Below are 27,089 nucleotides of genomic sequence, written 5' to 3' on the forward strand. Positions count from 1 at the left end.
GTAACCACCAAGCAAAAATCTACAGTAGATACACAAAAGACAATGAGAAAGGAACTAAGGCATCACTAAAGAACACCATCAAACCAAAAGGAAGAGAGGCTGAAAAGAAGAAAGGAACAGAGGAACTACAAAACAGCCAGAAAACAAATAACAAAATGGCAATAAGCACATACCTATGAATAACGACTTTAAATGTAAATGTACTAAAAGCTCCAATTAAAAGACACAGAGTGGCTGAATGGATTAAAAAAACAAACATAAGAGTCATCTATATGCTACTTACAAGAGACTTGCTTCAGACTTAAGGACATACACAGACTGAAAATGAAGTGATAGAAAAAGATATTCCCTGCAAATGTAAACCAAAAGAAAGCTGGAGAAGCTATACTTATGTCACATTGGACAAAACAGACTTTAAAAACAAAGTTTATAATAAGAAACAAAGAAAGTCATTATATAATGATAAAGAGGTCAATCCACAGAGGAAATAACATCGTAAATATTTATGTGCTCCTAAAAGAGGAGCACATAAATATATAAAGCAAATGTGAACAGACCTAGTGGAATTAAATAGATGGCAATATAATAATAGTAGGGGACCTGGATACCCCACTTACATCAATGGATAGACCATCCAGACCAAAAATCAATAAAGAAATACTAGCCTTAAACGACATGGTAGACCAGATGGACTTCACATACATACATACAGAGCACTCCATCCAAACAGAACAGAATACACATTCTCCTCAAGTGAAAATGGAAAAACTCTCCAGGAGAGATCATATATTAGGCCACAAAAGTGGTCTTAACAAATTTAAGAAGCTGAAGTCATATTCAAGCATGTTTTCTGACCACAACAGTATGAAACTAGAAATCAGTTACAAAAAGAAAACTGGAAAATTCAAATACATGAAGATTAAACAAACTGAAAATTACTGAAAAACATGGGTCAAAAAAAAAACAATACCACATACCAAAACTTATGGGATGCAGCAAAAGCAGTTCTAAGAGGGAAATTAGCAGAAATAAATGCCTATGCCAAGAAACAGGAAAATCTAAAATAAACCACCTAACCTTACACCTCAAGGAACTAGAAAAAGGAGAACAACCAAAGCCCAAAGTTATCAGAAGGAAGGAAATAGCAAAGATCAGAGCAGCAATAAATGAAACAAAGACTAAAATGACAAGAGAAAAATCATTGAAACCAGGAGCTGCTTCTTTGAAAAGATAAAGAAAATTGACAAATCTTAAGCTAGCTCACCAAGAAAAAGAAGGCTCAAATAAATAAAATTGGAAATGAAATAAGAGGCTTACAGCTGATATTACAAAAATACAAATGATCATGAGAGACTACTGTGAACAATTACATACCAACAAATTGGAAAACCTAGGAGAAATGGATAAAATTCTAGAAACATACAACCTTACAAGCCTGAATAATGGAAGAAATAGAAAATCTAAACAGACCAGGGGAGCCTGGGTGGCTCAGTCAGTTGAGCATCTGACTCTTGATTTTGGCTCAGGTCATGATTTCACAGTTGTGGGATAGGGCCCTGTATTGGGCTCTGCACGGGGCATGGAGCCTGCTTGGGATTCTATCTCCCCTTCTACCCCTTCCACACTCTCACATGCTCTCTCTCCCTCTCTCAAATAAAAATAAAAATAAAAATAAAATCCATTAAGAAAAAAAATAAAATCTAAACAGACAGTTACTGGTAAGGTGATAATATCAGTAATTAAAATCCTCCCTACAAACAGAAGTCCAGACCAAATTGCTTAACTAGTGAATTCTACCAAGTATGAAAAGAGGAATTAATACAAATCCCTCTCAAACTCTTTCACAAAATAGAAGAGGAAGGACACTGTCAAACTCATTTTGTAAGGCCAGCCCTACTCTGATATCAAAATCAGACAAAGACACAAGAAAATAAAATTGCAGGCCAATATCCTTAACGAACATGATGCAAAAATTCTCAAGAATATCATTAGCAAACCAAAGTCAACAATACATTAGAAGGATCATACACCATTATTGACTTATTCCAGGGATGCAAGGATGGTTCAACATTGGCAAATCAATCAATGTGGTACACCACATCACCAAAAGGAAGAGTTAAAGTCATATCATCATTTCAGTAGATGCGGAAAACGCACTTGACAAAATTCCACATATGAGGGAGCAAACTATGCTCCATGGGCCAAATCTGGCCTTACATCTCTTTCTGGACAGCCTTCAAGGTCTTTACATTTTTGAAAGATGAAAAAAATCAAAAGAACAACAACATTCAGTGACACCTAAAAATTATATGAAATTCTTGCTGGAACACAGCTACATTCATTCATTTATGTACTGTCCATGGCTGCTCTGATGTCATGCTCAATGGCAGCCTAGTAGTTGTGACAAAGGCCATCAGTGGGGCTCTCACTGATGCTTTGCACTGTTGTTCAACACAATGAACTGCAATGACACATTTACATGTGGATAATACTTTGAGTGCCTTGGGTATCATGATACTGTAAAATTTTAATTTATTACCTGTCATGTCTAGTGTTGAGCTTTTAAGGCACAGAGCAGTATGGATGACTGCGTTATTGCAATAAATCATGCAAGGATATAACAGCTGTGGTAAAAGAATATACTATATGTTGACATAATCACACTAGGAACTCAGCACAATATTCCCAACTCAGAAGAAAGTGATGAGTAGAAAAATGTGGAATATTTAAATGAAATATCTCAGCATTGCAGAATTTCTTTACAAAAATAAAAAAAACAAAAATGAGGCTCCAAAAAATGTCCGTTTCTGAGCGGCTCATTGATGCAGGTAAGGCCATTTACCAGGGGTCAGCTGCTTAAATTTTGTATGCTTCCAGATGACAAAGAGATGTGTACACAGAAACTACACTTGAGGATATTAGCCTTTTTGGTGAGAAAAGCTGCTTGCATAGTTGAGAACATTTGGAGTAACATTAATAGGAAACTAAAAAACAAGGCAAATTATTTTGAGCGACTTTCCTTGGTTCTTGATTAGTTGGCAGATGTTACCAATACTGTTCAGTTGTTTATTTGAGAAGTCAGTGCCTCGTTTGAAGTGCCTGAGGTGTTTCAGTCTGCAAGGAACAACTACAGGTAAGAATGCTGTCATAGAATTTGAAAAGTTAATGATAATGCAGTACAACCTCAAGTGGAATCTTCAGATTCCAGAAAAAAGATGTAATTTGACAAATCTGCAAAGCTTGTGAAAATGTAAAGTGTTTAGTATCCAGTGGTATTCAGTGTATAATTCATCAGCAGTACCGCACGGGAAGTATTTGCATCCATCATGGATTACTGGACCAGCAGAGTCCACGGTAAACTTCATTCGCTCTCCTGGACTTACCCATTGCCATTTCTGTGAATTTCTGTCAGAAACAGAAGCTGACTGGCCTGACCCGTGCTATCACATAGCAGCTCAATGGCTCGCCAGGGGTAAAGTTTTATAGTGAGATTTGAGCTCACGGCTGAGATTGAAATTTTTATGAAAGAGAAGATTTTTTCTAGTAGTGATTGGCTTTGGAAATTAGTTTTTGCTGCAAATTGGATGATGTTTCTTAATGAATTACAAGGCAAAAACGTGTTTAGACATAAAACTTCTGAAAGTTTCATTTTGAAAACAACTGACACTTCATCACGAGTAACGTCAAGCTGTTTCTCCCCTTCTTGTGCTATCAGAAGTTAAAGAAGCAAGATCTCCATTCTCACACACATTGGTAACAGATATATTTTCTGAGCTCCAACTACAGTTGCAGTGCTATTTTACCAACCTCAATGCAAGTGCAAAGGAAATTTCCAGATTCCCAAGATCCTTTAACTGTGCCATTGAGAAGCTTCTGCCCCATCTTCAATTGGAAGTGATTCATCTACAGTGACATGCTCAAAGACAAATATCAAAATTCTACAAATGCCTTCGAAGAGGGGAATATATGCAACTAAAATTATATGCTAGTAGAATGAAAGTAGTACTTGGAACTACCTATGTGAAAAGATATTTTCAAAGACGATAAAATATATAAAATCTCATTACAGATCAGAACATTTTGCATTCAATTATGATGAACTTGGTGCTCCAATTACGCAAAAGGTTATTCCTCCAAAAGAATTCAATTCTTCTCATTACTAGACCTGTATTACATGCAACCGTACTCAATTATTACTATATATTAATTATCATCAATAAAAATGGGTGGCAATTTGTTTTCTCTCTTGTCACATGAGTAGCTACATAATTTCCTCAATTTTGTTTGTTGACCTGCAAAGTTTACTATCTGGCCCTTTATGGAAAAAATCTGCTGAACCCTGATTTAAATTGGTGGTTTCCAAAGCAGCTGTAGCTCTAAATCTTATGTGTTAAAAAATACAGAACTGGTTCAACCGTAAGTTTTTAGTTGCACAGGTGATTCTGATGCCCAGCTTTGTTGGCACCATTGGTCTACAGTTACTCCAGCTCTGATCCTCTTATAGCTGTAGCCACAATTATCCTAACTTCCAATTAGGAGAAACAGAGGATTAATAAGCACAGAGTGCCTACAATTTAATTAAGCAAGTCGTTGGCAAAATTGGGTAAAACCCTTAGGATTTTTGACTCCTGATTATTGGTCAAACTAATTAAAATGAAAGTGACAAGGGACACAGAGAAATAATTTTGAAAAACCTGAGAATTAAGGTAGAAGAGCGAAATATTCTTCTCAGCTTATAGAGGTGACATTCCTTTTGCATCTTTAAAGACCAACAAATATTTATTGAGCACTTACTTGTAGGTATGTCAAGTGCTGTTCCAGGTGCTGAGAATAACAAAACAGACCACAATACCTGCCTTCACGGAGCTCACGTTTTAGTGGATGGAAAACTATGACATCTCTATGATACCCCTTCAAAATGGCCCAAAGATGTGAGGAAACAGCCTTGGAGTCCCCAAAGCTCAATTTACCATCCTAGGAGGGAAGGTGGCCGGCGCACACGCAAGGTTAGGCTTTTACAGCTGTGCTGGCAAGATGGCGCAGCCCCCGATGGAGGGCTTCAGTGGAGTATAAAGTCTGAGGTTGGTCACCACCACAGAGGGACAGGGGGCACGTGCCTGTGTGGGGGAATGCACACAGAAGAGTCACCGTGTTCACCTGATCCCCCAGCTGGTTCAAAGGGACAAAGGTGTCTAGGGAAATTCGGCACCAACTTTCTGCTCACCCACTCACACTTTCTGTATCATACATTTTCTTCTATTTCCCATACAACCTAGCTTTCAGACTGAGGGCTTAAAGCTCAAACATGGTTTCGTGTAAGTAACGGGCCTCATGTGTTCAAGATCACTTTTATCATTCTAAAGTATTATGGGGTGAGTGAAAGAGATGGCTACGTTGACAGGGAATGCAGATTAGATTAGCAGACTAGGGAGAGATTCCCATGCAGATCACCTTAGTCTTCACATACTTATCTACAGCAAGATCCACAGTCTCCTGAGCCCCGTCACTGACGGACTCCCTCTTATCATGTGACCAGTTAGGGGCACCACACAGGGCGATGTGTTACAGTACAAAGAAGGCAGTGAGGACCTGAGCCACTGCCCGGTGCCTCTGACGCTGCAGCGAGCAGAAGGTTAAAGGGGAAAAGCACAGTGAAGACAGAAGGAACAGCCTGTTCTGCTAACTGCTGAGTACACGCCTACTGATGATTTATAAAATTATCTTCTAAAACTCCATCTTTCCCTTCAAAACACTTAGCAAATTCAAAAGAAAAAAAAATACCTCATCTGGCTGGAAGTTTGGATCTCTGCCTTTGTACTGACTTTTTTTCAAGAATAAAAACTTTTGCTCAGAACAGGCTCCGCGAAGGAGGAGAAGCAACTCACCGCTCAGCTGCTGGGCTGCGGCCAGGCGGCTGGGCTTCAGGATGAACTGGCACTGCAGCTCTCGGGGCAGCTGCTCCATGAGGAAGGACTCCTGGAGGCCGGACGGCGTGCTGCTGTCCTTCGATCCCTGTGTCAGGAGCACAGTGTCCCGAAGATGGCTCATTTTAATTCCATAGGGATATTCATGCCCTACACAGAGAAAAATCTCAATGTAGACTTCAGGCTGACGGGCACCGGGGACATGTGCGCCACATACTACAACGCACTGCAGTTTGCTCCTGGGACTTCGGGAATAAAGAATCCTTTTGTGGATTGAATGATCACTATGCACGCTCTTACTCTTGGAGACCACAGCATAATGCAGGTGGCCCTATCAAAGTAGTTTTAAGCAGGTGGTTGGGGGTTGGGGGTGGGGGACGGTGGGGGGGGGGGGAGGTGAGAAAAAAAAAGCAAAGGGAAAAGAATCTTAAAAGAATATCTTCTTTGGAATGCACAGATTAGCTTGTGAGTTGCATGATGTTGACTTTTCCTATGTTCGCTTCTGAGAATATTTAAAGGTATTCTAGTTTTCCTTCAACACGAACCGTATCTGTAAATCCTCAGCAAATCCTTGACATCTCTCACCCTTAAATCCATGGATTAAAAAATCACACAGCGATAAGGATCAAATAAGTAAACTTTTAAATGGTTAATATTATTCAAATAGTAAGAGCAAAGGACTATCTATTTCAAGCATCACTATTATTCAACACAAGATGTCTGTCTGAAAAAGACATTTCATCACTTCTTATTACTTATATAATCAGAGTTACTTCAGAGCATTAAGACTGGTTTGTGTGATTTATGCTTTCCTCCCACTGCTGCCCTCTGAGGGTAGTGTTCACAGGCAATAATCAGAAGGAAGACTGCGGGGTATTAGAAACACAGAAACAGGATTCAAAGAGGAAATGGCAAACACAAACTAAATCCTGGACATCTGATTGCTCTTTAGTCTTCTCGGTGGTTGCATTTCCTTCACTGAAACCTTCAAGTTCCACTGTGCTGTAGATCTGCCTTTTTTTATTTTTATTTTTTTTTTAAGTACAGAGAATAAGTTCTCTTCTATTTCTAATTTATCACTGGATGTCACCCTGTGACCTCTTCCCTGTCCATCCAGCAGAGGCATGTAATACCAATGTTCCAATGATATCAAGCTCTACAGCTGCTTCCACGGATTAAGGCCAAAAAACGAGTAGCCAGCAGCTACACTACAACCGAAGTTTCCAAGGCACACTGAAATATACAATGGAGAATCGCTGCTAAATCGTGTCCCATGGTTGGTTGGTTGGTTGGTTATTTATTTATTTATTTAGTGCGAGTTAGCAATCAAGCTTGAAGCTGTTTTAAGCCTGAAAGCTACCATCCGAATAGTTTTAATCAATAGATTTTATTAAAACAATTATTTGATTTTTAATCACAACCTCATTGCTGATTTTTACAAAAATGACACCATTAAAAAAGAAAACAAATGCAGTCAATTTTATCCTCAGCTATGTGTATGACAGGTTGCTTTACTTTAAGTCTGAGAATATGTTGGTTTTAGATTATTCAGATCACTTGAAACATCCTGAATTAGAAAGCAGTTATCACCCAGGTAAATGAAAGGATTACATGAGATAATGCATATAATATGCTCTGCACACTTTCTGGCAGCTAGTAAGCATTTTTTTTTTATTGGCAGAAATCATTATCATCCTTATACTTATTACTGTTATCATCTCAAGATCTGTTACAGATACTCTCCCATCCCTTATTTTATTTGCTCTATTTCTGTTAAACCACCCTGGGTGACCTTACTGATCAAGAAGCATTTTTAGCGGGGGTGCCTGCGTGGATCAGTGGTTAAGCATCTGACTCTTGATTCTGGCTCAAGTCATGACCTCAGGGTTGTTAAGATTCTCTCTCTTCCTCTCTCTGTCCTTCCCTTGTTCTCCTCCTCAAAGCAAACAAATGCAAACAGAAACAAAACAACCAAAACAAACAAACAAAAAAGAAGTATTTTTTTTTTTTTTTTTAGCTAAATGGTTTAAACAAGGTGAGATGTAACTATTCACTTCCAATAATTCCTCAGAACAAATGCTGGAAAATCTGTCTAGAGAAATAGCAAAGTACTGAAGTAGTAGCTTGCTTACAAGTCAGTGAATATTTTTAGGACTCTAAATGGATTAATCTCCTTTTCTTTAGGATGCCTAGGGCAGGTGTTGAATACTCACTGATCAACTAAGAGGCATGACTGGATTACAGATGGTCTTCCACAGAGGCAATGTAGTAGGGAGGAAAGGGAACAGGAAATTCAAGAACTGAAGATGAAAAATATATATAGGGAAAAGGAATACCAATACATGTTGTTTTCTCATGGAAAAAATTTTAAAAAGGTTTGCAGAATAGGTGTTTGTAAAGTAAAAAAAAAAAAAAAAAAAAAAAAAAACCAGAAAGAGAAATTTACATTTCTCTTCTCACCTACACCATTAACTGCTTGAGTGAAGAGACACTATTTGCCTAGCCCTTAGGAAATGGTTGATAGGTATTTACTGAATGAATGAATAAATATTATATGAGATATAATATTTGATGGCACTTAAATTCAGGACTCCATGACTAGTTCTCATAGACACTTAGAATTACAATTAAAACACAATCCTATCTTAGATATTTGAAGAAACTTACCAATAAGTGGGTATGGTGCCTCTTCTTTGCCAGAATTGACCCAAAGCTGGTAGTCTCTCTCAGAGCCCTTGGAGATAAAAATATTAACAATAATTCTGTCACGTTTGGTAACTGAATAAGGACATATTTTGGGGGTGGATTTTTATGTTTGGAGAAAAAATGGGGACAATATAAATGCTGTTCAAGTTCATGGGGGTGAATACAGTTTTTGAAGATGGCAATGCTAATTCCTACAATCCATATTCCTGTCTCATCCCTGGCAGAGGACTCAGCAGTCCTGTCCTCTCTTCCTAGTGATGACCAGGGATCCACAGACTGCAATGGAAGAAGGCCCTTATGGTTATGGGTAGCCCACAGAACGTAAAATTATAAGCCCCTTTACAAAGCAGAAAGAAATGTCCTATTTTTCTAAAAGGCTGATCTCTTCATTAGAGTCCTGACTTCTGCCATGCCTCTGGACTTCTCAGAAAATACTGGACTTAATCTCCAACATGCCCCTGCAAAGACATCCTCGTTATCCAGAAAGCCACAACAATGCTGTGTCTGTGATGAAAAAGTGAAATCTCAAGGGCTGACTGTATTAGCTCAGCAGTTTCTGAGCAGAAGGAGAATGACCAAGAGGCTTTGAGGAGATAGGTGGCTGGCACAGTCTACACTGGTTTTATTTTGGGCAAGTCCAGTCCTGGATACAGAAAGGACAAGAATTCTAGAGAATAGGCCCAGTCATAGAACACAATGAAATTGTTCACATGCAGAATTATAGCCCAGCAATACTAAAAATCTCACTTGAAAGAAATAATACCAAATTCAATAGACTTTGCTACATCCTCCAGGACAGGATAAAGGACCAATGTTCTAAATGAAGCTAGAAGAGACTGGCAATATTCAATATTCTTGCCTTTATCTTTGGATTAAAAATCAACGTTCTGACCTTATAATAGAGGGTCCTGGATGCGGAGAATTACTTCTGGCCCCCTCCTCTACCCTATTTGTCACTTCCTTCCCCATTCTCAGCTTAAAAAATTTTATTGCAAATAGGGACAGCAGGCAATCTGATAAAAATCCTTCATTTTTTTTTGTAGCATCTGAAAATATGCAATAACCCATTAGAAGAGCATAACCAAATAGCCTCCATTCCTAATTATAATGAATAGGAATATTTTTGGTCTCAGGACATGGATTACTTTTCTCAAGGGAAAAGCATAAGTAAAATGAATCCTGTCACTAATCAGTCTCCTTTCCCTTCCCTTAAACTATTCCAAGATATAAACACATGAGCTTAAAAATCAATGCAGAGGCGCCAGCTTTACCCAGTGCACATAAATCTAATCATATCTTAAGTATATTATTAAATGTGACTAAAATAAATGAGATCTCTTACCCTAAATTGTGATTTCTCTGAGTGCCTAGGGGCGTAGGATAGCACTGTGTCCAAGTGAATTGAAATGCAGCTTAGAAGACTGTGACACATCTAAGACGTTTGGCATGTTGCAGCACAGTAACACCGCGCTTTCATGTTCGTAGACAATCTTACTCAAGAAGTGGTGTTGTTCAAGTGCTTCCTCTAGTGTCCGTCCCTCTGAAAGTCACTCCCGTTAACACAAGGCCCACGGTATGCGGTCTATACACTGGCAGGGCGGAGAGGACGAGGATTTTCCAGTGTTCTCCCTACCTCATCCTCAAACACGCCAATCTTCTCCATTAATTAAATTTCAAAAACTCACCTTTGCCCCGCAAAACAGAAAAAAGCAGAAGCTAAAAGTAAAATGGAGGGGAGATGCGGGATGCACACTAAAGCTCTTTAAATCCAGGATCTGATTCAAAGCCTGTTGTGGTTTTTAAAAGTTATTTATTTATTTATTTATTTATTTATTTATTTATTTATTTATTTATTTAAATTTACATCCAAGTTAGTTAGCATAAAGTGCAATAATGATTTCAGGAGTAGAAGTCAGTGCTTCATCCCCTTACTACAACATGCAGTGCTGATCCCAACAAGTGTCCTCCTTAACGCCCCTCTCAAAGCCTGTTTTTCAATTTACCAATTCATTAGAGGTACCAGCCAACTCATCTTCTGGATCTGCAGTCAGTGAACATTGATTCTAGCTATGTGTTCTTCATGTATAAATTCTACTACAGAGCAAATCCTTCAGAATTCACCATCCTAAGACTGGTGGAATCTTGGGATAATAGAATAATGAGGTAGAGGAGAAGAACCAGGAAAGGAGAGAAGAGAAGAACAGTTGTAGAGAGACACGTACATGTGAAGGAGGTTAGAACTTACTCATTAGAATCTTATACCAAGAAAACTCCCCAACTGAATGTGCATACAGCATATACGATAAAAACACATATTATTATCATTCTACCAGTACAGTCTAATCTTACTATGCTTTCCAGCTCAGGTAAGTTTTACAACGGCAGTATAAGAGGAACATCTAATAGTAAGGCTTTCCTGTCCTTATTTCCTCCATTTTGGGGGGGACAAAACATGAATTCGGTATTACCAGTAATCAGCTGTCTTATGATGAAAGGGATAATATTTATATGAACCTACAGAATAAAAAGTTTGCTTTTCACTAAGAGTATGTAGGAGAGTAACTTACAGTTATCCCTAGCATTGGTAGTGACATGTTGATAACTTCATTTGCTGTATCTGAATTCCTTACTGTTATAGTTTTAGACTGCAGAAAAAAAAAAAAGAAATGAGAAATATAGTTATAAATAAAGGGTATTAAATCAGGTGAACAAATAAGTACTGTGAAATGATTACCCAAAGGCATCTCTCGATTTCAAGTGTTGACGGCGTAAAGCACTTGACTTAAGGAGAAAACAAACCCTTGATATTCATTTACTTTCATTCCATTATATATTATGGTTTTTGATAAAACACCTATTTCTCTTAATATAAGGAATACGGGGCTCACCAAACAGAAGGCCTTAAACAAGAAAGAAAAGGATTAACTACATATGAGAGAGAGTTGATGGACTACCCTCCCAGCCACAAAAAAGGACCTAGACAGGTTGGTCGACGCATCGCGTCCCTCACACAACCCTTCACGAAGAAAGGAGAGCGCTGCGCCACTTCGCGCTGCGTCCTGAGCGTGGGCTCCGCAGTGCGGGTTTGACACGGTGTGGGTCCCGCTGTCATTTTCTCCACATGGCAAAAAGTGGAGGTAAAATCAGAATAAAAACTGGCTACACAAAGACATTTCAAGTTTAGAATTTTTAAAACCACTCTTCTTTGAAGCACCTTCTATATGTCAAACACTGTGGCTACTGGGATTTCCAATGTTGAAATCTGCAGAGGCCTTAAAACCAGTGGGTCTAGAACTGAAAATTTCACAAAGCTCAATTCTGTTATCAACTCTGCTACTGAAGAGGATATCCGGAATAGCTCTGTGCTAAATTACATTTAGAAGTTACTACTTAAAAATAGAAAGAAAGTTTGCAGCAAACAGAAAAGGGATTAACAAGATTTTGAGATATCTATATAGAGTTCATAGAATTCCAAGACACTTAAATATAGGACAACGCTATGCTAGCAAAAAAGAAATATTTACTATGCACATAGGATTTATGTGTTATAATTATCAGATGAATCAGCAATGAGGGCTGTGTCCCCCATAGGGCTTAAACGGTACAAATAAGTAGTATAAATGGAAACAAAATCCCATAAAAATAAAAATGATATAAAAATAATGCTAAAGTGAAATCCACTGACAACTCACCACTTATCCTTCCATTACAGTATTTTTCTTTCTCTATGAGCCAATTACTCAACATGACAAACTGCCTCTTAAAGTTGTTTGCTAATTGATTTCAAATTGTGCTCCTTGTAACTCCAAGGATTATGCAAAAGTGTCTGAGAACCCAACAGGCAGGGCTTTGAGCACCAATCCCAGTGTCTGTCTTCTACCGGAGTGGCACAGATGTTTTACAAACTGGGCTTTAACCTGAGATATAATTTCATGAACGGCATCTGCCTTTAAAAATTTTCAGTCCAAAAACCCATCCTTAAATTAAATTTTAAAGAAATTCTCTCATGAAGTCTTTTGTAAAGTGAACAATCTATCCTGTAATACTATCTCCCAAAGTACCTGGTTTCTAAGATAATGATTTTTCTTAATATTAGACATATGTTCAAAACAGTAATTATAAAAAAAAAAAACCAGTAATTGTAAGATGTGTGTTTTCCCTGGCATGCCTTTGTGGCAGACAAAACAAATGAATTTTGGCAGATGGTCCTCTCTGGCTAATAAACAAATAAAAAAACCAGACAAAAATGAAAATGAGGATTTCCACCCCCCCCCCCCCCCCCACGTTAGCAGAATTCACCGACCGGTTGTATATAACTAAAGGCCGAGGATAAAGAATGTTTTCCATACACGCATGCCTATTTTGGTGGCAATCACTCTTTCTGGAAGCCGGGCCTCCCTGAGAGGAGACTCTTGCCATGAAGTAACTTCAGAGAGCAAAGGATAGTGTGTCATATCATTGTTGAGTTAACCAGGGTACCGTTGGTAAACACAGAGCATCCAACCTGACATCTCCTGTCTTTTCTTCCAAAAAAGAGTGGGACTCTGGTCCTTTGTCAAATACATGCTTTCCATATACTGAAAATGTTAAAAAAAAAAATTGCAGGGGATTTTCCATGAAAATCCTAAATGTAACCAATTGCCACAACAATTAAATCAAGACCGGCAGAAGGTGGGTTTTTGTTTGTTTTTTGCTACTTTGCTATAGTAGATCTCTGTGTTTCACACCGTAAAAATTTGAGTATTTCCCTCAAGCAGTGACATCTGGCACTCAAGTCAGAACATTTGCATAACTTTGGCCTTTGGCCAAAGCATAACTATTTTGTACTACATCCTTTTCCAGTGTGATGTAGAGTTGTTGTGAAGTATGGCAATGCACAATGTCATAAAAATATCCACAAGTGTCCATTTTATTCGTTGTTGATAACATCTTGGCATTTATTCTCTATTTTTAGTCATCAAATTCTACATAATAACGAGGGATAAGTAGACTTAATTTTTATTTGACCAATATGATAAAAACTGTGGGGTAGGAACATGCTGATCCCTTAAAAATGTCATCTCTCCCAGCTCATACATTTATTAAGCCAATGGATTCAATCCCTAAAAACTCAGAGAATGAAAAACTCAAACCACCTTCTACTTAAGAAGTGACAGGTTAGAAAAAATTGCTTAATACTAATAGGAAATACATCCTTGTGGAAATGGCTTTACTACAAGCTGCTGCAGCTGCTACTGAAAGGATCCAGAGAAACATTAATGCCAGAGGGAGGAAAGAGACATCTGACAACCAATATTCTTTCCAAGTGTAAATGTTAAACACTGTTGTGAATAGGAATTTCTCTGGCTTCTCTTTCTCTAGGGTTTACTTTTCACATATACAAAGACATACATATACCCAGAAAAATGCATTTTCCCCACAACGGTACTTCTAAATGTCTACCTTCCATAGCACAAACATAGCCTGTCTATCTGTTTGCCTGTCTCTGTTTTTATCCACAGTGCTCTGCTTTATGCAGGGAGCTGGAATTTAATTTTCTGGCTTAGAAACACTTACGTAGGCACAATTCCCAACGTCCTTGGCGAAGATTTTGAGGGGAATGGTCTTCGGGTAGTCCTTCTCTTTCTCTAGATTGATGTACCTAATCAAAAGCAACGACAACCCAAAACAACACTGAGTCAGATGGATTTCGCTAATGGCTTATCTTAAAATCAATCTATTTTGCTAATATTTTCAGTATACTTATATGCTATTTTTTAAAAGACAGATGGAAAGATTCGGCAGAATCTGATTGCATTATGGGTTGAAAGATCATTTAAAAAAATTCTCAGGACATTAGGTACAGGCACAAAACGAATGGGGGATCTATTTCACTTGAGGTTTGAGGAGCACAGTCAGGTTTAGGCACCTCTGGGTGGTGTTTTATCTTCCAAGTTTTCCTACCTTCTCTGGAGAGGCCCGGAATCTTACTGACAAGTACAGTAACATATATAATACCTTACTGCACCAAACTAAGTGGCCTTTTAATTCTCATTTAGCTCTCTTGTTGAGTGTCTATCTTCCCTTAGGAAGGCAGAGAGGGGAGAAGGGAGGGAAGGGTTATAGAAATAAGAGATGAACCTCAAGTTGACCACTTTTCGTCTGTATGCTCAAAGGTGGAGATCCTAATTGAGTTCTGAGGTGCTCAGAAAACCCTCCATATTTGGAAACTTAATACACGCTTTGAGGAAACTGTTAGCTCCAAATGGTAGGCTCGGGAGATGCGAGAGATTATGGACTAATTTCTGTCTAGAATGATCTAACCAGACCTCAGTTCTCCCTCCTAGGAAATAAGGAATACATGTAATGAAGAGAACATTATTTACAGTAAGTAGTAGCTGGTGTACAGTTCACACAATAGTTTATTTTGAGGACAAATGAATAATTTCTACTAAGAAAAAGGGGAATAGCTTGGGGTATATCTCTGTGGAGAAGAATTTAATTCTTTTAACTACAAGTTAAAGATTAAAAATATGCACATGGAAACAATACCTCTGAAGGAGAGAGAGCCATTTGTCCTTTTGTTCTGGAGAACTGCAATCAAAGAAAATAGGAGAGAAAAATTAAACACACAACACATTTATGCTAACATATCTGAGACTGTCGTTCCAGACGAACTATCAGTGGCCTGTCGCTGGGGCAGCCACATACTCCCACAACTCTGACAGAGCTGCGTTCTGGGGAGTCCTCAGCTGGAAAATCCCCACCAGGAAAAACTATACGATCGAGTTCACTTTTACTAAAACCTCTTGAGTAGATCCAAGACAGGGCCACTTTCCACTTTATGGCTTTTTTGCAAGTATAACTCTAATTTGATCTGGAATCCAAACACCTGGCTGGTCAAAAACATACACAAGCTATCTGATCACGAGCAAATCACTTCTCATCTCTAAGCTGTTTCCACATCTATAAAATGGGGCTAGTTGTCTCAGAGTGTTTTTGCAGCTTTAATTGGTACACAAATATAAAGTATGCTCAATTAAAGAGAAATTTGGCATATTGATGGACATATCTTGGGCCAGAAACCAGCTTCCTGTCAGGAAAAGAAGTATTTATACATGTAAACAGCATAATTTAGCAAACTGGTTCTCATAAAACGTCTCCTTAATTACTATAATCTTCTAAGATCAATTAGTTTACAACTAAATCATTATTAATAATTTTTCTGAGGTTACTGCTTAGCTTAATTCTTAAGCTAAGAAATAATTCAATGTTTATTTCTATATGGTCTTGTTACTCACTATCTTGTAAAGTCATATTTCTAATCTTCTTAACAAACTTGGAAACCCTAGTTCTTCTGTTCCAGAAAAATACACTTAACAAATATTTGTAATTTGTTTCTAACTCTGTTGCTTAGCAATTTTCTCCACCCGCAACCTCCTAAGATCAGTTATCAGAAAGTGTATGACATCTCTTTTACCACTGACCATACAATTTCCATCTTCCACAATTCTTTACAACCTTTTGATGTATTCACCTTTCTTAAACAGAACATTTTCTACGTTCATTTGTGTCAAATCTTAGACTTATTTACAAAAAACTGTGTTGAAAAACAGGTGAGTTTTCCTTAGACCTGTGAACTTTTTTCAAAGCAGTTAAAGAAAATTGCCCCTTTAAAACACTTAGTATTTTTTGTTAACTTTTAATTTTTTATTGATGTGAAAGGCACAGAAAAAACTATATAATGCTTAAGTGTACAGCTTGAAAATTTTTTACAAAGTGAACACACCTGTGTGATTGAAATTCAGATTACGAAACCTCGGGAAGACTCTGTGTGCGGCTAACTTCTAACAGAACTGGATAGTTTTGTTTTCTCTATTATAAATGTAACCAAACAATATGTACTATTTTGTGTCTGGCTTCTTTCCTTCCACATTATGTTTATGAGACTTAGGTATATTACTGTTCTTAGAACATTCATTCTCACTGCTGTATTGCGTTCCATTGTTTGAATATACAGCATGAATTACTTCAAAAATGAACAGTTTATGAAGTGTGCAAGTTAACTCACTGAGATTGATTTATATAGTATTCCTGTGTTTTCCCCTTCCCCTAGCCTGTGTAAGAATCCAGACCTTCTCTTTCTTCAGTGATTTTTAATCTCTGGCACTTCTACAGAAATAAGAACAAAGTTATCTCAGAGTTTCACAAACACCTAAGCTCATGTGATAAGAGCAAGAAGAGGAGAAAAGAATTATATCTTAGAGAAGGAGAAACGGCAGGGCAGCCTGGACAGATTCTCTCAAGTTTGGGAGGGGACAGACTCTGTTATCCTTGAGAGTGCACAGGGACCCGGATGTTATTTGGTTGAGGTGCCTCAGGAAAGAGAAAGACCCCACAGGAAATGACTGCTGGCAGTAACTGGGGAGGCCTGTTCCTAAGTTTTTATATCCGTGAAAACAGCTGCATCCCACACGCGGCAAGGAGTCAGAGCATCTCTGAATGTAAAGGGCGACTCTGGGCACAGAAAAAGATAATGTCAGCAGTGACCACAACAGACCAAAGGTCAAAACCTTTCATCTGTTTGGAAGACATCACAGAAACCTCCTGCATTCTGGTTCTACTCTAAGAAAACAGGGTTCCAGTAAAGAAGAAAATTTGATTTCCTAACAGTCTGGCAAATGGAGGCTCAGGGTGAGTTTTAATTTGATCTATAAATAAACAGGCTTTTCTTGACTACCTGAGTTTGTAGACTGAGATCCACACTAGGTGCTTAAGTTAAAATATTCTTCCTCTGATTCTTCTGACAGATAGATCCATGTCAGATTTAAGTACTTCCTGTGTCTTTTGAATAATGTTCTCATTACTGTGTAGTTATCTGTAATATCAAGGCACGGTACCTGTTTTTCTGGTGGATATAGATCCTAGGTTTGAGGATCAGGGTACAAGAGATATGAAATTCCTTCTGGTCTTTTTTGAGATGTGATGATGTACTCTGTCTCCTAAGGTAAAGCATGAAAAGTTCAGTGTTGGCTCTTCCCCTAACTTGACACAACTGGGAATTCCTCACTGATTCTGGCAGTTGTCAGTCCTAGATTTCAAAACCAACAGTCTTTACCTTTTGGTTTCTTTACAGACGTTATAGTGACTGGCTAGGAGAGACTGCTTCTTGAGCTGCTAGCCTGATGGTATTTTAAACTGATCATGACCTAGATTTTTCTTAATATTTATTTGATATATACCGTTTCTGGCATTCTTCAACCCTTCCTAAAGATCCAAGCTTCCCTCCAGTATCATTTCACTTCGGGCTGAAAAACTTCTGTCAGCATTGTTTTTTTTTTTTTTTTTTGGAACAAAGTTCTGCTGGAATAAATTTTTAGAGTTAAAAAAAATCTCTATTTTACCTTCGTTTCTGAAGGATATTTTTGCTGGACATAGTATTCTAGTTTGAGAGTTTTCCATTTCCATTCCACTGTCTTCTGAAATTACCCAAGTTTCTGATGAAAAAACCACAGTGGTGCAAATCACTGCTCCCCTAAATGCAATGTGCTGTTTTTCTCTGGCTGCTATTAAGATTTCCTCTCATCTTTGGTTTATAGCAGTTTGTCTATATAACATAACTAAGTGAAATTCCCTTCATATTCCTGTTTGGGGTTCAATGATTCTGTACGTTTGTATCTTTCACAAAATTTGGAATGTTTCCAAACCATTATTTCTTCAACTATTTGTTCGGTCCCATTTCCCTTCTCTCCTTTTCTGGAGTTCCAATTACATGTGTATTATATCTTCTGGTATTTTCTAACAAGTTTCTGGTGCATTTTTCATTAAAAAATGTCTTTGTTTTCTCTGTTCTGCACATTGGACAATTTGTATCAATGTATCCTCAAATTCACTGACTCTTTCCCCTTTCATTTCTATTCTGTAACTATTAATTTAAGATATTGCGGTTTTCAGTTCTAAAATTTTAATTTGGCTCTTTTTTATATTTTCTCTTCCGCTGTTGAGAAATCTTTTCATTCATTTCACTTGGCTTTTTTCCTTTTACCTAGAGAGCACAATATAAAGGTTGCTTTAAAGTTCTTTTTGGGTAATTCCAACATATGGATCATCTCAGGATTGGCCTCTATTGGTTATCTTTTCCCTTTTCTGATTCTTTGTATGTCAAGAAATTTTATACTGTATTCTAGACATTATGAATATTTTGTTTTAGAGACTCTGAGGTCTGTTATATTTGCAAAAGAGTATTGGTGTTTTTGTTATTAACAGGTAACTAACATGATTACACTGAAGCTGCAAATTCTATCTTACTTGTGGTGAACAGAACTTTGGTTCCATTCTTTGATCCTCAGATTCAAGATGTTTTGAGTCTCTTCCATGCATGTTGGTTCAGCAATCAGTCAGAGACTTGGGTAGAGTCTGTCCGCAAAATCTGAGCCTTCCCTTCTCTGATACCATCCTTTTTGAGACTCCTTCCCTCACGATCTTGTGGCTGTGGCTGACTCAGGCTCTTATTCTGGTTGTTCAGCCAGAAAGACTGGGGGTTTCTGTCAGTTTAGTTGCCCTGCACCATGACAGGACTGTAGCCTGCCCTTAGGCCAATGCCTTAAACATAGGGAACTCACCCAATGCTGGTGCCTCCTTCCAAGTTTCAATTCCTCTCCAAAATCTGCCAACTTTTGTTCACTTTCCAGGCCCTTTAGGTGGTTGTTGTCTGTATTTTATTCAGAGTTTAGAGTTGTTATCTGTATGGTGGTCAGTCTATTAAGACCTCACTCTGTCTGCTGTATCAGGGACAGAACTCGTCAACACAACTTTTTAAAATTTTAAATACTATTTTAAACTTGAAATAAGTTTAGACTTCCAGAAAAGTTGCTACGATAGTACAGAGGGTCCTTGTATACCTCTCACCAGTTTCAGTTTCCTAAAGTTATCCTCTTATATTATCATGGCACACTTGTCAAACTAAGAAACCATTACTGGTACGTTACTATTAACTAAGTTCTTGACTATTCAGATTTTACCAGTTTTTCCATTAATGTCCTTTTTCTGTTCTGGGACCCAAACCAGGATAACACATTGCATTTAGTTATCACATCTCCTTAGTGACTGGTCTATGACAGTTTCTAGGTCTTTTCCTGCTTTGTTTTTTTTGGTTTGTTTTTGTTTTTTGCTGTGATAATCTGGAGGAGTGCTGGTCAGCTTAACCTACAGAATATCCTTCAATCTGGGCTTGTTTGATGTTCATCTCATGCTTGGACTGGGACTATGGGTTTTGACGAGGATAATACAACGGTGACCTGCTCTTCTCATCACATTCTATCGAGGGGCACATGACATCATTAGTCATGTTAACCTTAATCTTTCTGGGTAAGGTACTATACTTTTTGAAGAATACAACATACGTAAAACTTGTTTATACATCTGTACTTCTTCTTATAACAAGTTTCATAAAAACCTCTTAATTAAACACCTCATGTAGTCTTGTCCCTCTCTAGAAATCCCTTCCTTTCACCTGTAACTCCAAGGAGATTAGGCAACGGAAAATGATACTATCTAGAGAAATCTGTCATGGAAAAGAAGATATGCAGACAATGATATACACACATGTTTCTTCCAAGTAAGTTCTTAAAATCTTGTGGTAGGCCAATAATGCATAATAGAACTTAATGACATGCCTGTTTTTTATTAGAAGATTAACAGCTTGGAAATTTTGAGTTATCTGGCTTTAGGATGATACCTGACATGTCTGGTGGTAGAGGGGAGAGAAGAGACCAAGAGAAAAACGTGTGCATGTGATGAGCCCAATTATTTAAGTGTAAAACAAATACCGGACGTGAGGGTGCAGCTGTTCGAAATCACTGGTGTGAGGTTTGGTATGCTCACCTGGACCTGAGAAGTGCCAATGTGGCACGTTAGGGTTAAGAGTACAAAGATTCTCTATTTACACATTCTCCATCCCCATCCCAGTCACAGGGTGAGTCTTAGGAAACTAACTTTTACTTCTTGGGTCATGAATTCATTTTTGATTGTCACATCTCTATGCCAAATCAGAACCTGATTGTACAGTTCAGGTACCCCCATTATTTCACAACATTAATTTTATTTCTATCATTAAAAACTATTTCGTTAGAAAATCTGGGAGTATAAAAGTTATTCAAGCTTAACTGGACGATTCTATACAATTTTTCAGTAAAAGTCTATTTCAGTGGGTTGAAAAGATCAAGTCAAAAGCTCACTATGTAAAACAATACCTGAACATGAGCAAAGGGGAGGTTGGAGAGTGTGGTCTCTGCGTGAGCCTCTATTCCTCTCCCCCAGCCCCGAGGTCTTTCAGCAGAGCCCCTCTAAAAATCACTGGTCAAACCAAGATAGAGGACTCCAGTGTTCTCACTATTTACCATTACTCTCCACATATTTTAATAAGAAGCTCTTGGGGAGAAACACAAGGCATACGAGTGTCTTTATTGGGGGCATGTCAAAAGATGACTTCAGAATAAATCAGAATAAAATATTTCCCTTTGAAAAATCAATAGAACAAAATTGGATTAACTTTTTCTTTTTTATCCTAGAAATTACCTAGTTGACTGCATTTAACATGTAAATACAGGAGACGCTATGGTTCTTACCTGAAAGTGGCCACGAAGTTCACCGTGGGCCAGCCCAAGACAAACGATTTCAGGGCATTGGTGTTGCCTTCTCCCACTTCGTCCACACAGCTTGCTGTCCACATGTCACTTAATTTAATTTTATTTTTTATCTTAAAGTTGTTGTTATATCTAGAAAGATAAAAACCACACAGGACTTCTTGTTGTTTTGTTTCCTAAATTTTATGAGAGCTCTTGTACTTGTGACAAGAGGACAGTTTCCACTAATCATAGGCAAAGAGTGTCTTATTCACTGTTTGTGACTTCAGTGCCTACAGCAGGAGACTGTAAGATGGCTGGTTACCTGGGACCCCAAAGGCTCTGGAAACATGTGTTGTATTAGTCCTTATGCCTGCATTTATGGGCAGCAAACGGCCATAAACTATCTATATTTTTTTTCTAAGTTGAGCATTACATTTGGATCAAAAATCTAATTTTAAATTTACTGCTGTACTAAAAAATTAATGCACTGATTATTTATAACTTCCTTACTTCCAAAAAGATTTGAGTGGATGAACAAAAGGTTAAAATACACATTACTTATTAAAATATTTATAAAATTTTCACCTTAAGAGAGAGAGATGCACATAAAAATTATAATCTGGAATTAGAGGACTTTTCAGCATATTTCCAACTGAATGCTTACAAATTTTTCTAGTCTTTACAAGCAAAGGTTAGTTAAATTTCTTTAAAAAAAAATGTTTTTTCTGGGATGCCTGGGTGGCTCAGTCAGTTAGGTGTCTGACTTCAGCTCAGGTCATGGTATTGTGGTTCTGGAGTTCAAGTCCAGTGTTGGGCTCTGTGCTGACCGCTCAGAGCCTAGAACCTGCTTTAGATTCTGTCTCCCTCTCTCTATCTAACCCTCTCTCACTTAAGCTCTCTGTCTCTCAAAAGAATAAACATTAAAAAATTAAAAAAAATTTTTTTCTTTTAGAGAGCAAGAGAATGAGCAGGGGAGAGAGGCAGCAGGGGAGACAGAGAGAGAATCGCAAGCAAGCCCCATGCACAGTGCAGAGCCCAACATGGGGCTCAATTCCATGACCCTGGGATCAAGGACAGAGCTGAAGTCAAGAGTTGGATACTCAACCAACTGAACCACTCAGGTGCCCCTAAATTTCCTTTCTTAAAAGTTTGTTCATATCATTTCCCCTTGTATTCTGGCTAAAATTGAAAAACTCTAGCTAAAAACAGACCCTTAACTAAACTGGAAAAAAAAAAGGCAGGAAGTACTACACTTAAGTGGAGTTAACACAATTAATATTTATCTCCAAGGACCCAGAAGGTAATCTACTTTAAGTTAGCATTGAAATCGCTTTTTGACAATTTCTACCTAATCTTCCTTAGAACCTAATATTGAAACCACCATTATCTCTTGACCTAAATTCACAGATTTCATGCTCATAATGGACCTGAGACTTAGTTAGAAGGCACTGGGAAAGATAAAGAGAATGCTTAGGGAAACTTGGACACTTCCTATCACTCAGAGCCATTTGTGGAAACAGAAAAAAACTGACATGAAATCAAAGACACTTCATATGGCAGTATTCCTAAAACTCCTCCATGGAATATTTAAAGCCAAAACTCTTCAGTCGGATTTATGAAATGAAAAAGGATCTTGCAGGAACTACGCATGAAGGATAACCTAGATTCAAAGCTTCATTTATACTTCCTGTGGGGCACACTCACTGTAAGTGTAACAGAAAAGCACCTTGTGCCATAATAGCGTTTTTCTATATTTCATTTCAATATTTTTTTCATCTCGTTGCTACAAATCTTTGGATTAAAAAAATTTTTTTTAACAATTATTTATTTTTGAGAGACAGAGTGCGAGCGGGGGCGGGGCAGAGACAGAGAGAAAGACACAGAATCCAAAGCAGGCTCCAGGCTCTGAGCTGTCAGCACAGAGCCCGACGCAGGGCTTGAACTCACGAACCGTGAGATCATGACCTGAGCCGAAGTCGGACGCTTAACCGACCGAGCCACCCAGGCAGTCCCCAAAACTTTGGATTTTTAAAAATCAAACAGACACTGAAGATAAAATTTTATTTCCTTTTTAAAAAATATTATTTTTTGAGAGCGACTATTTAGGTAATCTAAAACTGAAAGTACACATGTTTTTCAAAGAAAGGTATGTTTCCATATCTCTTGTCACACAGTTTGTGTTTTCTAATGCAGGTCTCTCTCTATATCAGATACTTCAGATACCAGGTGGGAGCTGTTCACATTTACGGCCCTGAAGAAAAGTCATTGCGATGATTTTTTTCCCTAAATCAATAAAGTGCCAAGATTACCTACCTTCTGACACAAAAAATAAGAAGTTGCCTAAAAGTGTAAACAATCACTTCCATTCTACTAGCTATTATTTACTGAGAATTTCCCATTTGCCATCCAGTCATTGTGGTAAACACTTTACACATATTATTAGTTTAATCCTCAAACAGTTTACAGATAAGGAAAAGGAGTTATGGAGAGATTTAGCTAAGTAACTTGCCAAAAGTCACACAGCTTAACTAGCATAGCTAGAATCTGAACTTGAGCAGTGTTGACTTCCTAGCTAATTTAATGCTCTTAACTATGTATTTATAAAAAGCCCTGGATGTTGTCAGTCTTATAAAGCATCTGGATGCAAGTATTTTACCATGAAGTTCCCTTCAGCTTTTCTATCTTCAGCCTGTTTTTTATCTCTCTGTACCTCCATGGTTTTCTGATGGGACTGTCACTACAGAGGTGGAGAGGAATCTCATACCCACTCATGTCTGCAAAGATAAATGGAGTAGTTTCAAAATATTTAAAACCTGTGTTAAATAAAATTTTTATATTAAGATGGATAGTTCTGGGGTCATAGTGTGTTTCTTCAAAATTTTCACTCTCAATTTCCAATAGTATTAGACTATTCTAATAAAATTTACAAAGTAACAACCCAAAAAGCAATTCTTTATTTCCACAGTGTAGTCCCTTACTACAAATTTATTAAGATGAGAGATGTATGTCCTTGTTTTTCTATGCTCCAGTCTTTGTACTAGAAGGAATGCCAGTAAACTGCTGAAATACACAGGATTCTAGGGAGATGGCCCTCCAGTCTAAGATGGAGATGTTTTACTAAATATGTTTTGGGGTAGAGAACATGGTATATTCCACAAGAATCTGATGATAATTCTACTGATAATGAATACATGATCAGAACTTTTTTTTCTCATCATCTTTGTGACCTAAATAGAACACATCATTATTTCCCTATTTATATAGGAAATTAATATGAGAAAAGCTATGGCTTAGGAAGGTACAAAGTACCTAGTCACTTCCTTTTAGTAAATTCCAAATGGCTGCTCTATAGTTATTAATGCAACATTAACTTCCTTCTAAATACTTTAAAGTTTTTAAACACTGCCTTAAAAGATGGAAAGCCATAATTCTATCAGAAAAATAGCTTTTTATTTAGCTTTTGAAGGAATATGAAAGTAGTCCCTAAGGTCCCATTCAGTTTTAATACTCGTTCTAATTGAGTATGGAAAAGAACGACCACAAACTCAAGGTAATTTTAGGTAAACATTGTCAACATTCAGCATGAAGTGAATAAAATACCTTAGCCAATAAAAGTACAAAAATTAAAAACCATTTGTATTATTGCATTCACTAAAATCACTTAGTTTCACTAAATAAATATAAATAAATACGGGACAGCTGGTCAACTAGTTACCCCACCTGAACTTATTTCTACAGCATCAACCTAAGGGCTGAAAGCAGTTCCCAAATGGAGCCTGAAGATGAGCTGAAGTAGTATTGAACTTGAGGTAGTGAATTTGTTTACTAAGCACTAAGTAACTCCTATCATTTCAACAAATGAATTGATTGAGGGTATAACCCCATCTTCTGTCACAGGGTAAAAAGTGGCAGAGATCTGGTATTACAGGGGCTGGTTCTTCTTGGTTGCCGTTTACTTCAGGAAAAAGTATTAAGTTCTTATTAAGAAGGATCTGTGACTATATCAAATGTTATCTACGAGAATGACCATATAATGATAAATTGTGGTCAGAATTTCTGCAAGGTGGCAGTATTCACAAACCATGATTATCTTCTCAAATCCTTATGTCCTCTCTATGGCAAGGGTCTTGGGCTCATGCCCCTCGCCCCAAATTAACTTTGATCACTCACACTTTTTAATATCCTCAATAAATGTAGAAAGTACTTAAAATAATCTTTCATGAATTGACTCTCTTAAATAAAAACAGAATTAAATCAACTATTACTAGATTTTGTCACTTAATAAAAACATTTAGGTAGACACAGACAGGTATCCCAAAAGCAGTAGGTGAAAAAACATGGTGTATATCTTATGCGAGAAAGGGACAATCAAAATAAAAAGTCAGCTATACAAGTAGATGATGGGCACAGATTTGGCAGTATATTTAAAACAGCAATTTTCTAGTGGTAAAGAAACTATATAAAAATTTTTTCAGCAAAACACTATATAGGTTACATAAAACCACATAATGTCTACATTAGCAATAACCAGAACAGTAAGTGACAGGTAAGAAAACAAGTCTTCTACTCTAAATATTATCATAATTGTTGAGGAAAAAACATCCAAAAAAGGTGAAGGAAAATACTTTCCTTCACAAGAACTGAATACATGCTATAAGTAAATAGTCTCTAAGATCCTAAAGTATAGGAGATGGATTACTGTAGTAGGTTTTTGTTGTCTGCTTATCTCTCTGCAGGCTGAGCACAAAACCATGCACATAATGAGTAAAATGGGGAACAGTACAAAGGGCCACCCACTGGAAATAAGGCCTAGATTAAAATCCCAGTCCACCACAACTCCTGTTACATGACTTTGGGACAAACCCCCGAGTCTCAGTATTCATGACCTAAAACAACTCTTATCTTGCAGGATTGTTAGGAAAATGTAATAAGATCTTTGTGACCCTGTTAGAGTATCTAGCATACAGAACCCATCCAATACATTTTTTGTAATGAAACGGCAACTAATGTACATTAAAAAAATGATTTGTTCCTCATTCGACAGCACATAGCTTCGAATGGACCTAATACAGAGGCTTCCATGGACAGACTTTCCTTTCTCTATATTGTTATATTGCTATCTATAACAACAAATCCACTTCCAAAACGACATCTGTAGGCATTACTTGTATTCAAAATATGTTTTAATCTTTGCTGATTTTGAGTTTCATTCCTCTGTCATCATAAAAAATATGTGGTAAGATTTCAACCTTACTAATTTTGTTAAGACCTGAGCTATTGCTGGTCAGGAGGGCTTTTATTTAAAAAAAAAGAAACCAAAAAAACAAAACAAACGAAAATGACAAAAAGACAAGTGTCGGTAAGGACATGGAGACACTCCAACCCTTGTGCATTGTTGGTGGGAATGTGAAATAGTGCGGCCACTATGGAAAACAGTATGGAGGTTCCTCAAAAAAAATAAAAGCAGATCCAGAAATCCCACTTCTAGGTATTTATCAAAGAAGTGAAATCAGGATGTTGAAGAAATATTAACACTCATGTTCAGTGCCGCACTATTTACAATAGCCAAGGTGTGGAAAGAGCCTAAATGTCCACTGGTAAATGAAAGGATAAAGAAAATGTGGTATATACGTACAATGGAATATTATTCAGCAGACTTTAAAATGAAGGAAATCCTGCAATATGTAACAATGCGCATTAACCTAGCGGACATTGTGCTAATGAAATAAACCAGTCACAGAAGTACAAATACTGTGTGATGCCACTTACATGAGGTATCTAAAATAGTCAAACCCATAGAATCAGAGTGGAATGTTGGTTGCCAAGGGCTGAGGGGAGAGAGAAAATGAAGAGT

General features: G+C 37.5%; 1 protein-coding gene across 6 annotated transcripts in view; it reads right to left on the reverse strand.

Annotated features, from left to right (window-relative positions):
* The window catches only part of ARHGAP20 (Rho GTPase activating protein 20), a 127,750-nt gene that overhangs the window by 20,847 nt on the left and 79,814 nt on the right, over positions 1-27,089 (reverse strand). For 5 of the 6 annotated variants that reach the window (XM_042904016.1, XM_042904020.1, XM_042904021.1 and 2 more), the window contains exons 4-10: positions 21,236-21,385; positions 17,510-17,611; positions 15,162-15,203; positions 14,187-14,271; positions 11,198-11,275; positions 8,592-8,658; positions 5,886-6,074 (exon numbers count right to left, since the gene is read on the reverse strand). In XM_042904016.1, coding sequence (XP_042759950.1) covers positions 5,886-6,074; positions 8,592-8,658; positions 11,198-11,275; positions 14,187-14,271; positions 15,162-15,203; positions 17,510-17,611; positions 21,236-21,385 — 713 coding nt within the window. The remainder of the gene's footprint in view (positions 1-5,885; positions 6,075-8,591; positions 8,659-11,197; positions 11,276-14,186; positions 14,272-15,161; positions 15,204-17,509; positions 17,612-21,235; positions 21,386-27,089) is intronic. The other variant, XM_042904018.1, reaches the window with a different exon arrangement.

Source organism: Panthera leo, chromosome D1 (assembly GCF_018350215.1).
Source record: "Panthera leo isolate Ple1 chromosome D1, P.leo_Ple1_pat1.1, whole genome shotgun sequence".
NCBI lineage: Eukaryota > Metazoa > Chordata > Mammalia > Carnivora > Felidae > Panthera > Panthera leo.